Genomic DNA, 21,026 nt, shown 5'->3' on the forward strand with positions numbered 1-21,026 from the left:
TGCTGTCTGAACGCAATGGGTTTTTATTTTTACGACCACCCCCCGCTGCTCGTAAAAGTTAGACCGGTTCGGGTCTAAGTTAGTACGCTGTCTGAACATACCCATAGTAGTATGAAAGGGGCCTAAGTATGCCCCCAGCACAGATCAGCACTCAAACTGATATGAAGAATGTTTCAAGCTTAAAGCACCTGAACACACATGACTAGTGTACACCATCATCTCTAGAATAATTCTCTCTGTTTAGTTTGTTTGAAGTTAAGGTGAAATATATATCCGACTTTAAGACAAAAATATTTAATCTTTGAAGTGTTTTGACCTGACCGATGGGAAAACAACACTCTTTAGAATGACATGTACACTCTCAGAAAAAACAGAAACACTCTCACAAAAAATCCCCCCCCCCCCAAAAAAAAAAAACCATTCAAAAAACACACACACACCCAAACCCTGCTGCGAACTGCATCTTGGTTCTGACACTCTGTTATGGCATACCTAGGGTAAGCTGCACTTGTCTCTATTAGTATGCCAGCTTTTGACTTCCCTAGGCTGTGCCTCTGCCTTCCCATGACCTTAGCCCAAAAAGCCAGAGGGGGGCCTTGTTATTCTTGTCATGGATTTTATCCTTAAGAAAAGAGCTGGTTGGGAATTGCATTTTACTGCCTTGTGAACTCTGCTATTCTCTTGGGGAGCTTAACAATTCCCAGGCTTTTATTGAGTTCCTTTCCCTGCCTGGACTTTGATAGCTGGAATAAAAATTGTTAACTAGCCATTAACACTAAACAGCCTGTATGAACACTACTAGCAGCGAAACTGGAGTGTCAATTGGTACAGTGGTCTGCACTTTGTGTTTGCAGTGTAAAAATGGAGAGTGAATGTCAGTTATATGATGTGAATTATCTGTCAAATGTACAGCACACACAAGGTTTTTGCCAGACTGAGCACTAATCATGTGGTACTACTTTTGTTTTGTTTTTTATTACTTTTTTTCCCTCAATTTGAGCCTGACAATTTATAATCAACCCTTGAGGAAAAAACGTACTTGTGCGTCATGCATTTTGACAGGTTTCAGCAAATCGTACAAGTTTGACTAATATTGGTGTGATGTACGCTGTAAAGAAATTGTAAATTACATGATGCTCTTTGCAAGAGATGAATCAACAACATGTTGGACACACACTGTAGTGTGAAATACTGTTGCCCTCTGCACTTTTGATCCCGTTTTGAAACCGATTGACAACAAACAAAACAATTTCAGTCAAAAAATAATAATTTAGACATGATTCTACAAGTGTTTAATTGCATGATGCAAAGCTGTACAGCGATTAATCACTCTAATTATCAAAGCGAAATCGTCTCACAACAACAACCTTAACATTGGTTATGTAAAAGAAAATGTAGTACGTAACACTGTTCTCTTGGTTTTGAGTTTACTAAACTTGTTTTAACAAGCTTGTTGTGAACATCAAGTAAAGTATAACCCTTATACATTATAAGTGTTGTATCCTGCCAAGGTTTTAGCCAGGATTTGGTAAAAGGGTGTCCAAATTTGCTGGAAATTTTAAAACTGGGTGTCCAAATTGTTCACCTACAATAAATTTACATGTAAATGACAGATGAAACAGGGTGTCCAAATTAAAAACAGGGTGTCCAAAAGACACACAGACACCCCTCTGGCTAACACTATGTATCCTGCTCTAATAATGTGTGTTAAGCAGTGTATACTATTTTATACCTCCCCTGATTCCTATAACCAAAAAAAACACACAGGTATTTTATACTGGGATGGGACTCGAACCCATGACATTTTCCATTCTGGAGTAGATGTTTTACCACCTAGACCATCTGTACGTATGTAGATTGCCCTGTAGCTAGAGACAGTTTGAATCCTATTATATATTAGCAGTGGGTACCGCAACGATTTCTATTGATGTTAAATTTGCTTTGGGATACAGAATTCGAAGGGACTCAAGCTAACCGGGCAAGCATGGTGGTTTACTGGTAAGTCATCTGCTCAAGAACGGCATAGGTCTTGGGTTTGAATCCCATCTGAGGCTTATGCCTGTGGATTTTGTTCAGAGGACTCGGGGGGGGGGGGGGGGCTTAGCAAACATGTGTGGAAGGGTTTAACACAAATAATATTTATCTTTAATCCAAATTCAAATTATTAGTAGTAAAACCTGATAGATTTTTGTTTCCTTATTGCCTGGGATTGTGCAGGGACGTCACCGCCAAAAATCATGGCACAGTCGGATCCGTACTTGGTTTTTGTACCAAAAGCACCAATCGAGATCGTATGTCAAGCAGTGGGAGTTCCAGAGCCAGAGTAAGTATATTCAAAGGGTTTGGTACCTTTTATAGATACAGTTTTAGGCCATGACATGATGTAGAGCATGCAGCTATCTAGACTTGACTCAAGTCCCAATTTGACCTTAGCGGAGTGCAATTCAACAATTTTATAACACACCCCCTTGAGTTTGAGTTTGGTCAAATCTAAGAGATGCCTAAAAAGGCTTGAAGCTGAAGTCTTTTATTATTTGAGTGAGAGTTTACCTCTTTCTCAAAAAGTACTTTACTTCAGAGGAAGCCGTTTCTTACAATTTGTTTGTACTATCAACAGCTCTCCAATGCTCTCCAAATAAGTTTGAATGTAATTATTTTGAGAAATTACCTATAGTGTCCAGTGCCTTTAACGCTCCTTAGATGTCTCAAAGTGGAAGAGTCGCGGCCGAGCGGTTGAGAGCACCGAATTCAAACTGGTGTTTCTGATCAGCAGAGTGTGGGTTCAAATCCCCAGTCGTGATACTTGTGACACTTAACCAATGCTTCGTCCTTGCGATGGAACTAAGATGTTGGTCCCATGTGTTGTGTAACGCATGTAAAAGAACCCAGTGCACTTAGCGAAAAGAGAAGGGGTTCGCCCCCGGCGTTTCTGGCCGTAGCACCTTGTTAATCCCTAGAAGATGCTACTTAGTTGGGTCTCAGAATGCATTTAACTTCAAGAACCTATCTGTCTGAGTTGAAACCAACCACCCCAACTCATTAGAGATAGTCATTACATGGTGTTACTGCAAACCTTTTCATATCCTATCTTTCTGTATAAATATACTAAGCGCCTTGAGTACCGTATTGGTAGACACGTGTGCAATATAAGACTTTGATATTATTATTATTATTATCATCATTATTATCAATGAGTCTTATCAAAATGTTTTCTGCATTTCCACACAGATACCGATGGGAGATGAATGGAGCAGATGTGGATTTGTCAAAGTACTCGTTAAGAGGTGGTAACTTGTACTTGGCAAAGCCAAACTTCAGGGAAGAAGGTGTATACAGATGCTTTGCTCAAAACCAGTATGGTGTTGCCATCAGCTCCAAGATTGATTTTGTTATGGCATGTACGTATATGGTACTCAATTTGTAAACAAATCCTGTCATTGGAATCCATTATTACACCGAACTAGCTCAAATACTTCTATTTCCTCTGTTAATTAGTAAATGGTTTAGAAGCAGGGCTGTGGCCAAGCAATTTTAGTGATGGTGTCTAAATTTGTTAAAGTCCACTAAGGGCGAGGGGAACAACAAAACAATTTATGTTTATTGATGGGGCTATCAATTAGGGAGGGGGGGGGGGGGAGGAATTATTGCTGAAGTGCAAGATTCAGATAGGCATGATGCCAGGTTTCCAAACTGTTCAAGTTATGTGGCCATGCAATAAGTTGAACAGCCTTTTGACTTTCCTCTTTCTCTATGACACTCAGTACTCCTCATCACATCAGCTGTGTCTGAGATCAATGCACAGTGGTCAAAATCTGAGGGAAATCTGTGCCGGATGGCACAGTGTATTTTTGTTCAGGGTGCTCAGCAAACCATTTTGGTTCTGGGCTGGCCTGCCCAGCCCGCCGCCCACCGTAGCTTCAATGCTGTTTGGAAGGACAACCGCCGATTTCATGAAACGCCTGGATTAATCCTATCTCGAGTTAGGACGAGTAACTCACCCTAACTTAGGATAGGTTCAATGCGTCCAGTCCTAACGTAATTGATAAGGGAATTAAGTCGTCATGAGTCCTAAGATTAATCCTAAATTAGAAAGAGTTTAATGAAATCGATGGCTGGGTTTTTCAGGATATTACAGTGGAGGAGGATCCAGAGGGAATGGGGACTACTGGGTTTCTGCTTAGGAAGGAGTTAGAAGGATTTGGGCCATCAGGGCCCAATTTCATGAAGCCTGTAAGCCCCAAAAGCTTAGCATGAAATTTCTTACTTCAAAGCAATATGCAACAATTGTAATGGACATCCTAACAGGATTACCATTACAATTGTTGCATATTGCTTAATACTGGTATTACGCTGTTGTTTGCTAAATTCTGAAAATCACGTGGAAATTTGGTTGGTAATCCTATTTTTATCAAGGAAGAAATTTCATGCTCAGCAAATTTTTGTGCTTACGGTCTTTATGAAATTGGGTCCAGGCTGTAGTTGACATAGGAGGAAAGAGAAGGGTTATGCAGCTTGATCAAAATGGGAGACTGAAAAAAAGGGTCACTGTCCCTTTTAAGCTGAAAAGTGATTCATGAATGTAAACGAAGTCTGCCAACATACATAATGACATGTGTCTTTATCTTGTCCTCCTTTTCTTATCCTACTCTCTCTCTCTCTCTCTCTCTTCCACAGTCACGGATTCCTTTATGGACGAACAAACCATCCATACCTTCACTAGGGGTGATGCAGCTACCATCCCTTGCAACAATGGGGCTAGCGTGCCCAAACCCTCTGTTTTCTGGACGGACGACTCCAATCCAGGTCAGAAGATCGTGCTGGACAACCGCGTCAGTGTGGATCCTGAGAACAACCTGCGCTTTTCCAACATCCTTCTGGAAGACATGAAGAACTATCAGTGCAACATCAAAAACGACTTGTTGCGTGTACAGCACCTTTCATCTATCAAGGAGGTAGTTGTGAGAAATGGTTAGTATCCATCTGTCTTCTAGTCAGTTCCTTTTATAACCACCTCCCCCCCCCCCCCCAACCCTGCCGGGATGTCAATTTGTGTTTAATGCTAACAGGGCCCAATATCATAAAGCTGTTTAGCAGAAAATACCACTTGATGAATTTCATTGCTTAGCAAAAATTGAGTTGGGCACCAGTCACAACAATGTAAACTTAATGTAATTTTGGCTGGTTACCTGTTTATTTTAAGCAATACTTGTTTGTGCTTAGCAAATTTTTGTCCAAAAGGTTTTATGAAATTGGACCCAAAAGTTGAAAAGAGAATTCAGGACCCCAAATTAACAATGAATTGCAGGCCGAAACAATTGTTTTAGCAACGGAAAAAGCCTGGTGGTCTTATGTAATTGAATAATAATACATTCCCTCTTCTTATTAGCAATAAAATTATGTTCAAATGTTGACTTTGAGCCGGCTAACTATCTTTCAATTCTATTGAGTATTTATGTAAGTTATGTATACCCATAAGTACATATAAAAACCAGTTCAATCAGAGCACTATGTACAAAGTTCTTTTCTCAACTTGTTTCTTGTCTTGCAACAAATTTTCTGGTTCAGCAAAAGTTTTGACAATAAGCCCTGCAGTCTTTGTTGATTTTTCCCCCAAAATTCAAGCCTGGTTTACTTCCAGAAAAAAAAACCCAAGAGAGTTGAAAGACTGTCAACGTGGTAAAAATAACAAATTATGCTTCAAGAATTCAAACTTGTGATTTTTTTTTTGTCATTTAAATAGTTTATAATAAACCGAATCCCCCTGTGACAACATCACAAATTTTCTTTTCTCAAACATTGTATTAATTAGCCTTGCTCAAGGCAGTCACATTTTTCGGTCCGAAAAGATGCCGCTGTAAACCCACCTGTATACCCTGTGTGTGGTGCATACAATCACACCACATGACCCACCCGTATACACACTGTCACATCGTACGACTACTGTGCACACAAGTCATCCACACTCGTACCACTAACCGCATGCGGAAGCCGTCAGGCCGACAGCCTTGTCGGGTCTGTAACTTCCAGGTTTAATGTGTTTCATGAACAAATTTCCACTAGTGGAAAAAAATGGGGGGGCTCTCGGATATGCTAGTATGCAGCCCATAAATACATATATCTTTCGTCAGACCTATCAGACAACACAGAATGTGAGGCAAATGAATTATTAATTTTGACGTCCAATCACGCACTTCCCTTATCACGACCTTTGGACCCTATCATGCTCGCTAAGCGATCGTGGTGGTGGTGTCTGATGTAAACATGTCTCGTCTTTCGCAGGCATTATTGTAATGAGCTGACCGTTGGAACTCTTCGCTTATTATAGTAATGAGGTCAGTGGCTTCAACACAGACCCTACTAGGCTGCCGTCCTGACGGCCGTCGCATGTGGATAGTGTACGGGGGCATCGTGTCGTGCGATGTTACGCACAGTGAATACGGGTGGGTTGGTTTTTATACAGCGGCGGTCTTTTTTCGGAGTGAATAATTCGACTGCCTTGAGCAAGGCTATATATTAATTAAAATTTACCCAGTCGTTTTCCCTTATGGTTTATCAATTGGTATTTGAAATATGAAAGTTGCAGCCCCTAATTTCCTTCATATTTTCTTTTTTGACAGTGGAAAACATTGTTGGCAGGCCAGCGTCTCTTGTGTACACTCCCGCATCAACAGTGGATGCGTTCCGCACAAAGGAACTCCGCGTCAAATGCATGGCTGAGGGATTGTGAGTACAACATTTTTTTTCTAGTTTATGATCACACACACTTATGTATTTTTATGGATCGCCTAACATCACTGCCACTTTGAGGTGAGGGCTACACTTAAGGAGTCTGGGTACTTTCTGTAGGACACAAAACACAGTGTCCACAGATTACAGTTAAACTTACAAAGTTTGAAAATAATGATGATAGAAAGCTTCCCTTAAAATGTTACTTGCTGAGGTTATGTGCTAACGCACATCGGTGTACGGGTAAAAAAACAAAATTAATATGAGGTGATGTAGTTTTTGAGAAATGTGTAAAACAAGTCACGAACAATTATTTTAGCATGTAAAACGTACTTTCGTGACATTGTTTTACTCATTTCTCAAAAACTACATCACCTCAGCTAATAATATTTTAAGGTACATAGCTTTCTAACTACTATCGTTATCTTCAAGTAAATCTGTGGACATTGTGTTTTGTGTTACAAAAAGTACCCAAATCCTTGAACTGATTTGAGCTATCGGCCCAAATCAACTGGCACCAGAGACACGTTGCCACCTACTCAAACAGGGCTACCCCTTCACAGTCTGTAAAGGATGTAGGCAGGGGTATCATCCACTAGGAGCCTGTCTGGTAGAGCAGAATGCACTAACTTCCCAACTATTCCGGTGAACTAGACCACTCGACCACTCAAGTATATTTTGCATATTATGCATATTTTAATGCATTTATTGAAGGGGGATTTGGGGTAATACTGTACATAATGTAAATTTTCAAACTTGATAACAAATTATATTGTTTTCCCCCTTGATGTATTGGCAACATGACTGATAATAAGTGACCATGGTGTTTTTACCTACTGTTTACAGCCCTACACCAGAAATCACTTGGTCCAAGGAGGGTGAGGAGCTGCCAGCTGAACGCACAGAATATGAAAGCTATGGCCAGACTCTTGTCGTCAAAGACATTATTGCCACCGATGCAGGAACCTACACGTGCTCTGCCAGCAATGGGGAGGGAACTCCGACCAAGTTTTCCACCACAGTCGTCGTAAAGGGTAAGGGTAATCCCAATATACCTTTATTATGGTGCGGCGGCCATCTTGATTTTCTCCAATCAGGGCCCAATTTCATAGAGCTGCTAAGCACGAACATTTGCTTAGCATGAAATTTCTTCCTTGATAACAACAGGATTACCAACCAAATTTCCATGTGATTTTCAGGATAAGCAAACAACAGCTGATTACCAGTAACAAGCAATATGCAACAAATAAAAATTTTGTTGGTAATCCTGTTTTTATCGAGGCCAAAATTTCATGCTAAGCAAATTTTTGTGCTTAGCAGCTCTATGAAATTGGGCCCTTGACCAATGTAACCAAACCGAAGCTGGAAGGAAAAAATAGTCTGGTTCCTTTTTTAGTACTAGCATTCATTACTGTAGTTTGATGCAGGGAACATAACCAAGATAGCCAGTTGATAGAGCTCTGGCACATTAAACTGGATGTTATAGGTTCAAATCCTGCTCTAGTAAAATGTTCTTTTTTAACCCCTAATTATAAACTTGAAGATCGAAAAAGAAAGGAACTGTTAAACTTGCTCATTGCAAGGGTTTCGGTTGTTGCTGTGCTGTTCCTTTATGATACCCACATAACTTCACGATTATGAAACTTTCTATAACGTGTGAGAGATTTTCTAGGGTGAGAGATTTACATTTTTAACACTCACAGAGAAAAAGAGAGTATGAAAGGCTAAAGAATTGTTGGTTTTGATTACAGCTTTCCCATACTGGGAGAACAAGCCAGAGGACGTGAACGTGGTAATCAACGACTCAGGTGAACTGGATTGCCAAGTGGCTGGTGTTCCGCTGCCTGCCGTTACATGGCTGATCAACGGTGTACCTTCAGGTGAAGCAGGTATGTTGACCAGTTCACTTGACTCAAATCAGACTTCCCTCTTGATCTATTGACCTTTTTACACTGTATCTCTTATCCCTTTGGAATACAGCTAAAGTAAGGTTTTATGCTAATAATTATTTTGAGTAATTACCAATAATATTAGTGTCCACTGCCTTTAACTACCTTTTTATTGTATTAACTACCAAATTGTACATTAGAGACCACAATTCACTATTTTTACTGCCAGTGTCTTTTAATCAATATTGATGAATTAAATAAACCATTACAAATATTTTTAGCTATTCTATTGGAGCATTCCGTGGTATACTAGTAGTTGTTAGCATTCCATAAGGAGATATTTGTTATGCTTCTTTTGGAAATAAGTTGTGATTATATAACCATTTATGTTTTAAACCTACCCAACCCACTTCTTGCTCAGAACCAAATCCTCGTCGAACCATCTCTGAAGGAGCAGGAAGCGGCCGTGTTTCCATTGTAGACGCTGTACCAGAAGACAGTGCGGTGTTCCAGTGTGTAGGGATGAATGAGTACGGAGAGGTATCTGCAAGTGGCTTTGTCAATGTACAGTGTAAGTCTCTATTCAGTTTGGTTATTCTTAAAGCTATAATACACTTTCGGTAAACAGTATTGTCCAAGTCCTACACTTCGTGTATCACAACTTATATGTAAAATAACAAACCTGTGAAAATTTAGGCCAATCGGTCATCGTAGTCGGGAGAAAGTAACGGTAAAACCCACTCTTGTTTCGGCACGTTTCGCTGTGTCATGACATGTGTTTAAAATAAATCCGTAATTCTCGCTATCGAGTATTGATATTGTTTTAATGTTTTCTCAAAAAGTAAAGCATTTCATGGAATAATATTTCAAGAGAAGTCTTTCACCATCTCCTTCTGTAAACCTTGTAAGTTATTTGTAAATCTGTGAACTTTTTTCCTTCTTTTCTGTACCGAAAGTGTATAATGGCTTTGAAGGAACATTACAGGATTGATTTTTGTTAACTAAACAGTTTTCGGCAGTGTAAGCACTTTATTTAACCCACCATATACATACAGAGACAAACCTGTAGAAGTTTGAGATCGATCGGCCATCTGGGTCACGAGAGAATAGTGAAAAACTGATTACAAATTTTGCATTGCATCGATGCCAAAATATATGAACAAAACTCTCACTAAGCGATAAACTCCAAACGCAAAGTTAGATGTAATATGGTTATTTTGCTGCGAATGTTTCGCAGGAGTCTTACTCAAATCATTTGATGCAAATTATTCGTTGCGAATTCTTGACGTAAAATTTTGTACAGCATTTGTATTGGCAGGAAGTATGAACCGGGGTTTTATGGATGTATTTTTTTCGTCTTTTTCTCTCCAGCTATCCCAGCGGAAATAAGCGACGCACCACAGGCAAATTTTATAACTGTTGAACAGAAGAGCATTGAACTTATATGTGCCGGGCAGGGATCACCCAAACCAGTGGTCTCATGGATATTCAAAGGAGAAAAGGTAATATGGACTTTCACATCAAACTGTTTGTTTTTATGTTAATGGAGTTCTCAGTGTAGACTTCAAACACGGTTGTGCCAGGTTTAGGAGGTAAAATTTTATTTAGGGTTAAACAATTTTTTTTTTACCTTAGCGTAATTTTAACCTATGACCTCGGGATTGACTTGAAGCGCTCCATAAACCTCAAATGGTGGTTTCCCGATTTTGTAGAGTGCCAGCCTGTTAATTCTGCTCTAATAAATTTGTTTTTGTTCGACCCTCAACTAATTATATAATTTACCCAGTCAAGTTGATTTTGCTGTCCATGGGGTAAGTTGCCAAGCAACAGTTTTAGTGTTTTTTATGTGATGTATTATAAAGAAAGCAAGCAATTATCCAACCTTTTCATAAAATATCTCGAGTGTGGGTAGACACAATTATTATCCACAGTCGTGGTGTGAATATTCTGACTAAGGAAAACAAAAAGTAGAACACAAATAAAGTAGTCCAAAAATATTGTACATGTCGAATTCTTCTTCTTGTAACAAGTTTGTGGTTAAAGCCATTGATGTTCTTGTATTGCTTTAACCTGTTTTTCCGCTATGTTTTATGATAACAGCTGGAGACTGGTGGTAAATACGACATAGTTGAAGATGGGAATTCTGCCTTGACGTCTAGCACCCTGCTTGTAACGGGGGCAGTGGTGGACGACAGCGGTGAATACACCTGCAGTGTCAGCAACGGCTTCGGTGAAGTACCAGCCAACTCTAGAGTCACAGTCAGAAGTAAGTGGTGTCATAGGGGATTTTTTGTTTCCCCCCCCCCCCTCCTTATACGGTAAATTAACATTGGCTGAAGGAAATTGATTCAAGGCAAGTCAGGAACGTTATGCTATCATGCATCATCAGATAGGTAGACTCCATTTATAATGGTAGCTTGGTTTTGGCTTTGAGCTTTGTCGAGCATAGACTTGACTCAATTCAAACTTTCTTAGAGTCCTCGGTTGTCAGATTAATCCTCCGTATGCACACCAGCACATAAAAACTACATATCGCATGCAGCTAGCAGGATTTCACCACTATGCTTTGCGACCCCACTTGCCAGGAAAAGGCCAATCAAGTACGCAATTCAACTCTCAGGATTGGCAATTACTTGACACTAGAGGGCGCACTAGCTCTCTGTACTGCCAACGACTTAGGTAAATTTGTTTGTATACACCCAAACCAAACAGTACACTCCTATCAAGTCCGCCATACCTCAAGAAGGCTTATTGCTCATTACCAAGTACATTTTTTATGCCAACACCAATTTTGAGTAATTGCCAATAGTGTCCAGTGCCTTTAAACACTGTCTTCTCAATATCTTTTGCATTTCACAGTGGGCACTAAGATCATCATCGGCCCACAGAAGACAATCACAGTGGTGGAAGACCAGGACGCCGTCATCTCATGTGAGATAGAACATGACGCTGCTCTCCCTGTTGAGGTCACCTGGACTCGTGACATCGGAGATGGCCCCCAGGTGTTGGACCTGAAAGTGAGTGGCGGACGCTTCAAGCCGGAGCGCCCTGGCTCGGACAACTTGAAGGTGTTGGAGACCAAAGTGCAGGATACTGGTCGGTACACCTGTAAGGCAGTTACCTCCATGGATGAGGTGGAAGATTATGCAGAACTCAGTGTTCAAAGTAAGTAGATTGACTTCTCTACCTCGTACTCTTTCAGTGCCTTCTAAGATGCTAAATAATTGGGTATCAGAATTTATAACTTTCAATAATCTCTCTTTCTGTATAAATGTATATATTAAGCGCCTTGAGTACCTTGTTGGTAGATACGTGCCCTACAAGACGTTAATAATATTATTATTATTATTATTATTATTATTATTATTATTATTATTATTATTATTATTATTATTATTATTATTATTATTATTAAAATCATTTCCAATTAAATTTTAGAATAAAATAGTCTGGGGTTTTTGTTTTGTGGCTGTCTATTTATATTCTTTTGCTTCTTTTCTACAGCTCTTGCTGCAGCGCCGTCCAATGTGGTCGCTACTCAGCGAGCAGATGACTCTGATACCATGGCCGCACTGTCATGGGACGTTGGAGACGATGGTAACTCTCCCATCACTAATTTCATCATCTCCTACGAGACGGACTGGAGCGACCTCGGATGGCAAGAGATGAAAACAATCCGGGCCACCTCCACAAAGACCTCGTTGGACCTCTCCCCATGGGTCACCTATCGCTTCCGGGTTGTGGCTGTTAATGCCATCGGTAACTCCGAGCCTAGTGCACCGTCACAGGATTATGTAACCAGCGCTGCAGCACTGACCGAAGCTCCAGAAAATGTTGTTATTGAACCCAAGGATCCAGGAAAGATGAGAGTGGAGTGGCCCGTAAGTGATCAGCCCTTTGTGTTTAGCAATCTTGGGATATGGTTGGGTTTGCAAAGAGGTATCTTTCCTTGTCTGCCACTTTGAGGACCCGGGTTAAAAAAAACTGTGAGCTTAGGGGACACAAGGAGGATTGGGTTTTCAGGCCCTACCTGACTGCCCTGGTTTTCCTTGGAAAAATTATTTGGGGGTTTTCTCCCACTTCTACAACTGAAACTTCCTTCCTTGTTTTCCTCCACTGGGTTCTTGGCCAATCTGGAAGTCACAGGTTTGTTGCCTTGTGAAATAAAAGAAGACAAAATTACATGGTTGCTATATATTTGGTTTGCGGTAACACCATGTGTGTATCTACTTGCCAGATAGAGTTTGTTCTTAGTGAACTGTCTTTCTTTATTCTACTACCGCTGAGTAGATCAATCAGATGTTCGAGAGACTTCTCCTGCTTTTTAACTACTACCTGAGCGGAAGGTATTGAAAATTGGCTTGGACTACTACATAAGCTTATACATGTAGGACCGTAATTAACTGCACTTCCGCGGAGTCAGTTCTTGGAATGGTCTCAACGTTTTGACTAGTTTGCTCTAGTCATCGTCAGGAGACTGAGAACAAAGAACAAACTCTACCTGGCAAGTAGATACACACATGGTGTTACCACAAACCCAATATATAAAATTGATACCTCACCATGCAGTGCCTCATAGACATAGTTGTTGTTGTTGATGTTATAGGAGGTGCACCCTTATGATCAGAACGGTCCTGGATTCAAGTATGTCATCAGATGGAGAGAGCCTGGAACCGAGAAATGGCTAACACACGAGATAGACGACTACCAGTCCACTAGTTATGTGATTGACAGTGGCTCTAACTACAAGGAGCTGGAAGTTGAGGTTATGTACAAGAACGATCTCGGCCCTGGGCCAGCATCGTCTGAAACTGGCTTCACCGGGGAAGGAAGTACGTATCATTTGCCAAATTTGTTTTTTTTTCCCTGAACAGGTAATAATTTTAATTTAATTTTTACCCTAACATCGATGTGTATTAAGCCCTGTGTACTTTTCCAAATTTTGTGAAAAAATTTCTCATGCAAAGCACTTGGGTTGGATTGGAACCATGACTTATGCATTGCTAGAGCAGATGTCTTGCTACTAGACCATCAAGCTAGCCCAAATGGCTAGGCGCAGTCCAATCCTTTTGCAGCGGTTACCACAATGATTTCATAGATGTTCATTTTTGATTGGGGATATTGAATATAATTTTGGTTTTTACCGGGCTGTTTGGAAAAAAAACTAACATGCACCATCATGCGGGTGATTCTATCTATTAATAAAATATTGGTTTTGTGCTTCTTTAAATGGTACATTTTGGTGAAGCTTGCACTCTCTGTCTGATTCTATGTTAACTTATGTTGTAAAGAAATGGGGAACATCTGAAAACTTCATCTGCAACTCTCCAAATCATTCATGACACAAAATGTAAAAAATGTTTCCATATGACTTGGGTAGTATCTCCCCTGCCATGAAACACCTTGGTATGTACCAGGTCACTCTTTCTGTAAACAGAGGTTACTCTGTCTTTGTTGTGGCCATTTACCTACAATCCTGGCTAAAATGCTTGGGCCATGTGACAAACGCCCCTTTACGTGTTCCCCTGCTCAATTTTGTTAACCCAAGCTGGAGTGCAGACCGTGCAATGAGAACCAAAACTGAATGGAGGGGCAGGGGGCCAAATAAGATAAGGCAAGGATTCTAGATCTTTGTAAACTCCAGCAGGAGTGCAGATCGTGCAATGAGAACCAACATTAAATGGAAGGGTGCGGGCCAAATGAGATATGGCCAGGAATGTACATCTTTGTTTTTCACCTTGAGTTATCTTTATTTTAATTCTCTGTTTTCCACAGCGCCGACTGATTCTCCTAAGAATATTCAAGTGAGTGCTGAGGACACCCCTGGAGTGGTTATGGTAACATGGGATGAGATTCCACCAGAGTCTATCAACGGAAAACTCCAAGCTTTCTTGGTAAATACGCTTAAAGCCATTGGACCCTTTCGGTTCAAACCAAAATAAAAAGGTTCACAGATTTACAAATAACTTACATGAACTGTCAGGCCTGTTGTAGACAGAATGCACAAAATGTGTATGCACTTTGTGCAGGAAGAATAGTCCGAAATTGGAACACAAAATCTGAGAAAGAATCTAACAGTAATGTTTCTCAGATTCGATTTTTAGGGGGGGTTGGGGGGGGGGACAAAAAAAAAAACAGATATATTTTTCCATAACCACATTACTTAGCAGTGAAATAATTCTCAAAGCGCTTTATACTTGGAAAAGCTGCTGTACTCCTAACCAAGTAAGTTTTTATTGCCATCAATTTTGACAGTGAGTACCAAACAGTATACCTTCCCTTTAAAGCCATTGGACCCTTTCGGTACAGGAAAAAAAAAAAATTCACAGATTTACAAATAACTTACAGGGTTTACAGAAGGTAATGGTGAAAGACTTCTCTTGAAATATTAGTCCATGAAATGCTTTACTTTTTGAGAAAATGGTAAAACAATATTAATTCTCATTAGCGAGAATTACGGATTTGTTATAAACACATGTCATGAAACGGCGAAACGCGCAAAAACAGGAGTGGGTTTTCCTGTTATTTTCTCCCGACTCCGATGTCCGATTGAGCCTTAATTTCCACAGGATTCTTATTTTACATATAAGTTGTGATACACAAAGTGTGGGACTTGGACAATACTGTTTACCGAAAGTGTATAATGGCTTTAAAGGCAGTGGACACTATTGGTACTTACTCAAAATATGTTAGCAATGAAAATTTACTTGGTAACAAGCAAAGGAGAGCTGTTGGTAGACTGAAACTTTGTGTTGAAACTACTCCCTCTGGAGTAACGCAGAGGTTATTACTTGTTTAAATATTTGAATCTGAAAAAGGCTTAGACATGTTTCTGAAAGCGCACAATTTTTTTGCAAACGTTTTTTTTTTTTTTATTATTATTATTTTTTGGCAACTTCAAAGACAAATTAAGTAAAAAATGTCATAGATTTGTTATTTTATGCATATGCTGGGATACACTAAGTGAGAAGTTTATCAGACCTATACCTTCCCTTGAACATGTTTCTTCTAGGTTTACTACTCGATGGTGGATGCTCAAGCTCAGGGCCAGGAGCCAGCAGAATGTCCCCCTAATGCTGACTGCCGTGTGAGCGGCCTCACACCCTTCCAGACCTACTCGTTCCAAGTATCCGTCAAGAATGGCCAAAAGGAAGGCCCCAAGTCAGATGCTGTGGTCTTCCAACTCCCAGAAGGACGTACGTTTTGTTTTCTTAAGCTTTGATTCCCTCTTCATTAAGTTATCATCTTTAATCATCATGAAGCAGGTGCATGCGTGTGGAGCAGCATCCATATAAAAATCTTGGCAATAGTATCTATCAACTGTGGCAGTTGTTGGGGAGGGTATGTCACCCCCCCAAAAAAAAAAAAAAAAAGAGCATAAGAAAAATATTACCTTTTCCTTTTAAATTGTTGAGTCCAGTTTCAGAGCTTTTTTGTGAATTACGACTCTCACTCTTGCTTATGTTTCACCCATTAGTAGTGATTATAGGGCTACCACCATTGGGTAAAAGCTGTAATGAAAGGATGAACAACCCAGTACTACCTAATTTCTTAGTTTAACTCTTTACACACCAACATTCATCTACAATGTGGCTCGATGGGCTTGTATCACTACATCCAGACCGGCTGTTCTGTAGGGGTTTAAGTTTGGCTATTGAAAAATGGGGTTAAAAGTAGTGGTTGCTGCTGTTGTTCAATTTTTAGTGAGGGCTAAAGGCCGAGTCACACTGCAGCGATAACGATCATGAATGCCTTCTATTGGTTGAACAACTCCACGCTGAATACGCACATATTCATTCAACCAATAGAATGCGTTATCTTTGCGTTGTGATCAATATCGTGGTTTTTTTTTTCCGTTTTAGCTGCAGTGTGATTCTGTCTTTACTTTCTGTTATTTTTTTCTGTGACCTCTACCATTATAATGTTTGACTCGTTGGTTGTTAAGGCTCTGATGATTTGATCCTTTTGATACTGTTACAGCCTCTGGACCTGTGCTTGACCTGAAGGTACGTGCCTTATCAGATCGTCTGTACGTCACATGGGGTACACCAGCTCTACCCAATGGTGTCATAAGTGGATACAACTTGAGCTATTCTAAAGGTAAGCATGTGCATAATATTCAGCATTTCGTTCATTCCTTCAATTCATTCATTTAGACCAAAATTGATTTTCTTTATCCCCCGATGCAAATTTAACATCTATTATACACTGTGTGGTACCCGCTGCCAAAACATAGAATTCAAACTGCCTCTAGCTACCGGGCAATCTCGACAGTCTAGTTGGTAAGACACTGCTCTAGAATTTCAAGGGTCGTGGGTTCGAATCTCACCTGAGTAATATGCCTGTGATATTTTTTCACAGGACTCGGGAAAGTACCGAGTACACATTGCTTACACACATAGGTGTATGGGTGAAAACCAAAGTTGGTAAGACACTGCTCTAGAATTTCAAGGGTCATGGGTTCGAATCTCACCTGAGTAATATGCCTGTGATATTTTTTCACAGGACTCGGGAAAGTACCGAGTACACATTGCTTACACACATCGGTGTATGGGTGAAAACCAAAATTGATTTCATATATTAATGTTGTGAAGCCAAGGACTTTTTCACTATACTTTACAATAAAAGCCAACTTAATCACTATACTAGCCAAGAACCCAACGGAGAGAAGAGAAGGAAAGGATCTCGGTAGTTTTAGATGTAGAAGGAAAACCAATGCAGTCAAGTAGACAAAGTGCCCTGGTGTGACATGGGCCCAATTTCATGGCTCTGCTTACCGTAAGCACAGAATCGGCGCTTACGGAAGCAGGGAATTCTGTGCTTACAGCAAGCAGCGTATTTCACGGGTTAGCAGCGAATTTTGGCTTCTGCGCGTGCGACTCAACGTTACTAGGCATTCAACGCTTACAAGGCTAGCGCAGAAATTGGGGGAATCGTGATCATAAGCACGGAATTCGGCGGTAAGCAGAGCCATGAAATTGGGCCCAGATCTGAGGTCCTAGAGGTGGAAGGTGAGAAACGATTCCTCTTCACCGACCCGACCAGCAGCATACAGACCTAGTGCTCCAGCATGAATGCTTCTTATTTAATTGGTGAATAGAATGATGAAAACTTACATAGTGCTTACAGTACAAACAGTGGGGGCTTGTAGGTGAAATATTTGAGGGATTAGATCATGCAAATCTCATGCGTACTCAAAGAATTTGGGGACCAAACTTTTGGTCCCACAGTTGTTTGTTTTGTTTTGTTAATAAAAGTAAGATCTCTGTGTGTGTTATTTATGTACAACAGTCTTTGACAAAGAACTCATTATTTGAACATACAGAGATATTTTTTTCCACCGAAGAAGTTTGTGAAACAAATACCTTTTTATGACTACACACCGTGACAGTATTTAAAGACACCGGACACTATTGGTAATTGTCAAACACCAGTCTTCTCACTTGGTGCATCTCAACATATGCATAAAATAACAAACCTGTGAAAGTTTGAGCTCAATTAGTCGTCGAAGTTGCGAGAGAATAATGGAAGAAAAAACGCAAGCTGTGTGCTTTCAGATGCTTGATTTCGAGACCTCAAAATCTAATTCTGAGGCCTCGAAATCAAGTTCAAATATTTTAGTGGAAAAGTACTTCGAAAACGACGTTACTTCAATATCAACAGCTCTCCATTGCTTGTTACAAAGTAAGTTTTTATGCTAACAATTATTTTGAGTAATGACCAATAGTGTCCAGTGCTTTTAAACCCAATTCCTTTGTTACCCGTAGTTGAGGGTGACACATTGGTTGGCACTCAAGTAAAAGAGATTAAGGGCAAGGATACGACCAGCTTCAAGATATCCGCTAAACCCAGCACGTCTTATCGCATCGAGATCTTTGCCATCAATGGAGCAGAAGGACCAGGTGATAAGGAAGAGAAGGAGGTTGATACAAGACCGGGCGGAGGTAAGAATGGACAGGATTTCAATTTATTTGATTTCATTTATTCTGGTTGTGAAGCCAAGGACTCTCAGAAAAGCAACCTTATTTACTGTACTAGCCACAAGGAAAACCCCCAAAAAGTTTTGTAAAAAAGCACCTGGAAAGTTATTTCAGGGTAAACCTATGCAGTCAGGTAGTCACTGAAAACTTGATTCATGTAGTTCCTCGGCGGGGTCTTAGAGGCGGAAGGCGAGGCAAAATAACACTACACTAACCTGACCACAAGATTGTTGCAGTTTTTCCTTTTAGCTCAACCTCAATAAGAGTGCTTAGAAAAAACATTTCTTTATAACACCCTCCATCTGTGTTGAATAACACGCCATGTCGACCTGTGATATGATATGCTGTAGTGACTGCCTCTACACAGTGCACAGTTAACCCTCCTACTGTCTGACCATTCAACATAATGCACTGTGGGTTTGAATAATGGACCATGTCGGCCTGCGATATGATATTATGTAGTTACGGTCTTTACACAGTGCAAAGTTAATCCTCTACAGTCTAATCATTCAATTCCAATGAAATCACACCATGCCGGTGTCCTAAGGTTGTCTGTACCCCCAAGATTATGTCCTCCATAGGGAAATTAACATGGTCAAGAGAGGGCGCTATCAGAAAAAGTTGGGACAGAATCTAAGGGGGGGGGGGGTGACAGAATCTCCTGCCACACCGGCATGTTTCTGTGGCCCAGTGAATATCTACGTAATGGCAACCCATTCATGTTTTATATTCACAGTGCCATTGGAGCCCATCTTTGGAGAGGGTCAACTAAGCCCTGGTCTTGAGCAAATCAATGTTACCTTCGTTCAGACATCCTCAGGCCCTGCTGCCAACAGTTTCTACGTCCTTTTCAAGGAAGCAAGTAAGTTTGTTTTGTTTTTGTAAAAAATTGACATTGTGAGAAATACCAAATCCCCTTGTCATTTGTGCATGCTTAAGCCATAACCATGTTTAGAAGTCATGCAGATGTTTTGGGTTCATCATAGATTGTCATGATTTCCTTTGAAGGTGATTTGGAATGCGTCTGGGTAGGCTTTTGGTGTAGGGATCCTTTTTTTTAAAGTTTTCTCTGGAGATGGCACACAGCATTTGCTGAGCCAGTATAGTACTTTGCTCTCTGGATGCAACATTAGAGAAATCTGCACGGCCTGCTGAGTGCAACCACAACAACCACAGACCTTACCATAGTTCTCTTTGTTCTCCACTGAGGGCAGTTAAATACAAATTATTTATAAAATGATTATTTATTTTATGCATCTTGTTGTATTAAGCATGGCTGGGGCATGGCTACACGTGGTGTAGATTTTGAGGAGTACAGTTTATACGAAAATGCAATCTGTTTTGACGTTATACATTCCCTTGTTGAAATCATGGAGGGTGGTTTGAAAATTTAGTGCATTATTTAACAACGTTTTTCAGGGACAATTCCATCTTGAAGAGCAGTTATTAAAATGTGAATCTTAATGCAAATGCTGTGTCTTATCTCTAGGAGAATATTAAAAGAGGGTTTGGTGCGATTTATTAGCTCTTCAGATTACTCTGCAAGCATCTTATATTGTTCCTTCACTTTCCATAAGATTAGAATCATGGGTAGGTCATGTTTGAATTGAGGGCTGAGGCTTGGTAGCCATGGTAACATACTTTGAAGCATAGGCTCTCCATAGCAACATCTTAAGCTGCCCCAATGAGAGACTCCCCCTAGAATGCTAGGTGGCAGCAGACTTAGTACCACATAAATTTCTGATATTTCTGTAGTTCTGAGCATGCGCACATTACCAAGAACAGTGTATTTTACCTGGTAAGTCTGCTGCCACCTAGCGTTCCAAAAGTCCCCCGTTTGGATACGGCCTTAGAGATGTGCTTTTTCCCATTTCAAAGGCATGCTTTGTATGGATGTGAATATAACCTCGGCCTCTTTTCACACCTTTTGGAGTGAATTTTTTTTCGAGTGAGGCTGTTTTGTCGTGGAAGGGCTTATGGCTATCGCAATGGCTGCTGCTGTTGCTAAGGGTGTTTGCCTTGGGCCTCCTATGCTTCAACACTGGTTCCTGTGACAGCTTAGCCTCAGCCACAACTCAAACATGTGTAGAGACATGTAGTTGTTCATTTTGAAAGCCATTACTAGTGGGACTTGGCCTGTAAATGTTAGGTAGATAGTGACGAGGTTGTGAAATTAACGTCATTAGCAAAAGGGAACATTAATCGGTTTCCAGCTAAAAACATCTATCTGCATCTGTGCATAATGCTTGTTTGGATCACTCTGGAATTAGAGTAGTACATCATGATATCATGATCGCATAATGATCTCATTGCTACTTAACTATTAAAAACCATTGGTTTAGAGTTTGTCATAGATTTGAAATAATTTTAACCCTTCATTTGACTCCTCAACAGATGTTAACTTTTGGTTGTTGTAATTTTGTTGTTTTAT

At 40.3% G+C, this 21,026-nt stretch overlaps 1 protein-coding gene across 1 annotated transcript in view; it reads left to right on the forward strand.

The window, feature by feature from the left end:
* The window catches only part of LOC139949384 (neuronal cell adhesion molecule-like), an 84,725-nt gene that overhangs the window by 51,058 nt on the left and 12,641 nt on the right, over positions 1 to 21,026 (forward strand). The window contains 17 exon segments of the mRNA XM_071947745.1: positions 2,218 to 2,323; positions 3,229 to 3,398; positions 4,675 to 4,968; positions 6,618 to 6,723; positions 7,573 to 7,760; positions 8,478 to 8,615; positions 9,037 to 9,186; positions 9,987 to 10,117; positions 10,716 to 10,881; positions 11,475 to 11,780; positions 12,120 to 12,496; positions 13,222 to 13,447; positions 14,391 to 14,509; positions 15,628 to 15,811; positions 16,596 to 16,715; positions 18,383 to 18,559; positions 19,332 to 19,457. Coding sequence (XP_071803846.1) covers positions 2,218 to 2,323; positions 3,229 to 3,398; positions 4,675 to 4,968; positions 6,618 to 6,723; positions 7,573 to 7,760; positions 8,478 to 8,615; positions 9,037 to 9,186; positions 9,987 to 10,117; positions 10,716 to 10,881; positions 11,475 to 11,780; positions 12,120 to 12,496; positions 13,222 to 13,447; positions 14,391 to 14,509; positions 15,628 to 15,811; positions 16,596 to 16,715; positions 18,383 to 18,559; positions 19,332 to 19,457 — 3,084 coding nt within the window.

The sequence above is a fragment of the Asterias amurensis genome, chromosome 2 (genome assembly GCF_032118995.1).
Source record: "Asterias amurensis chromosome 2, ASM3211899v1".
NCBI lineage: Eukaryota > Metazoa > Echinodermata > Asteroidea > Forcipulatida > Asteriidae > Asterias > Asterias amurensis.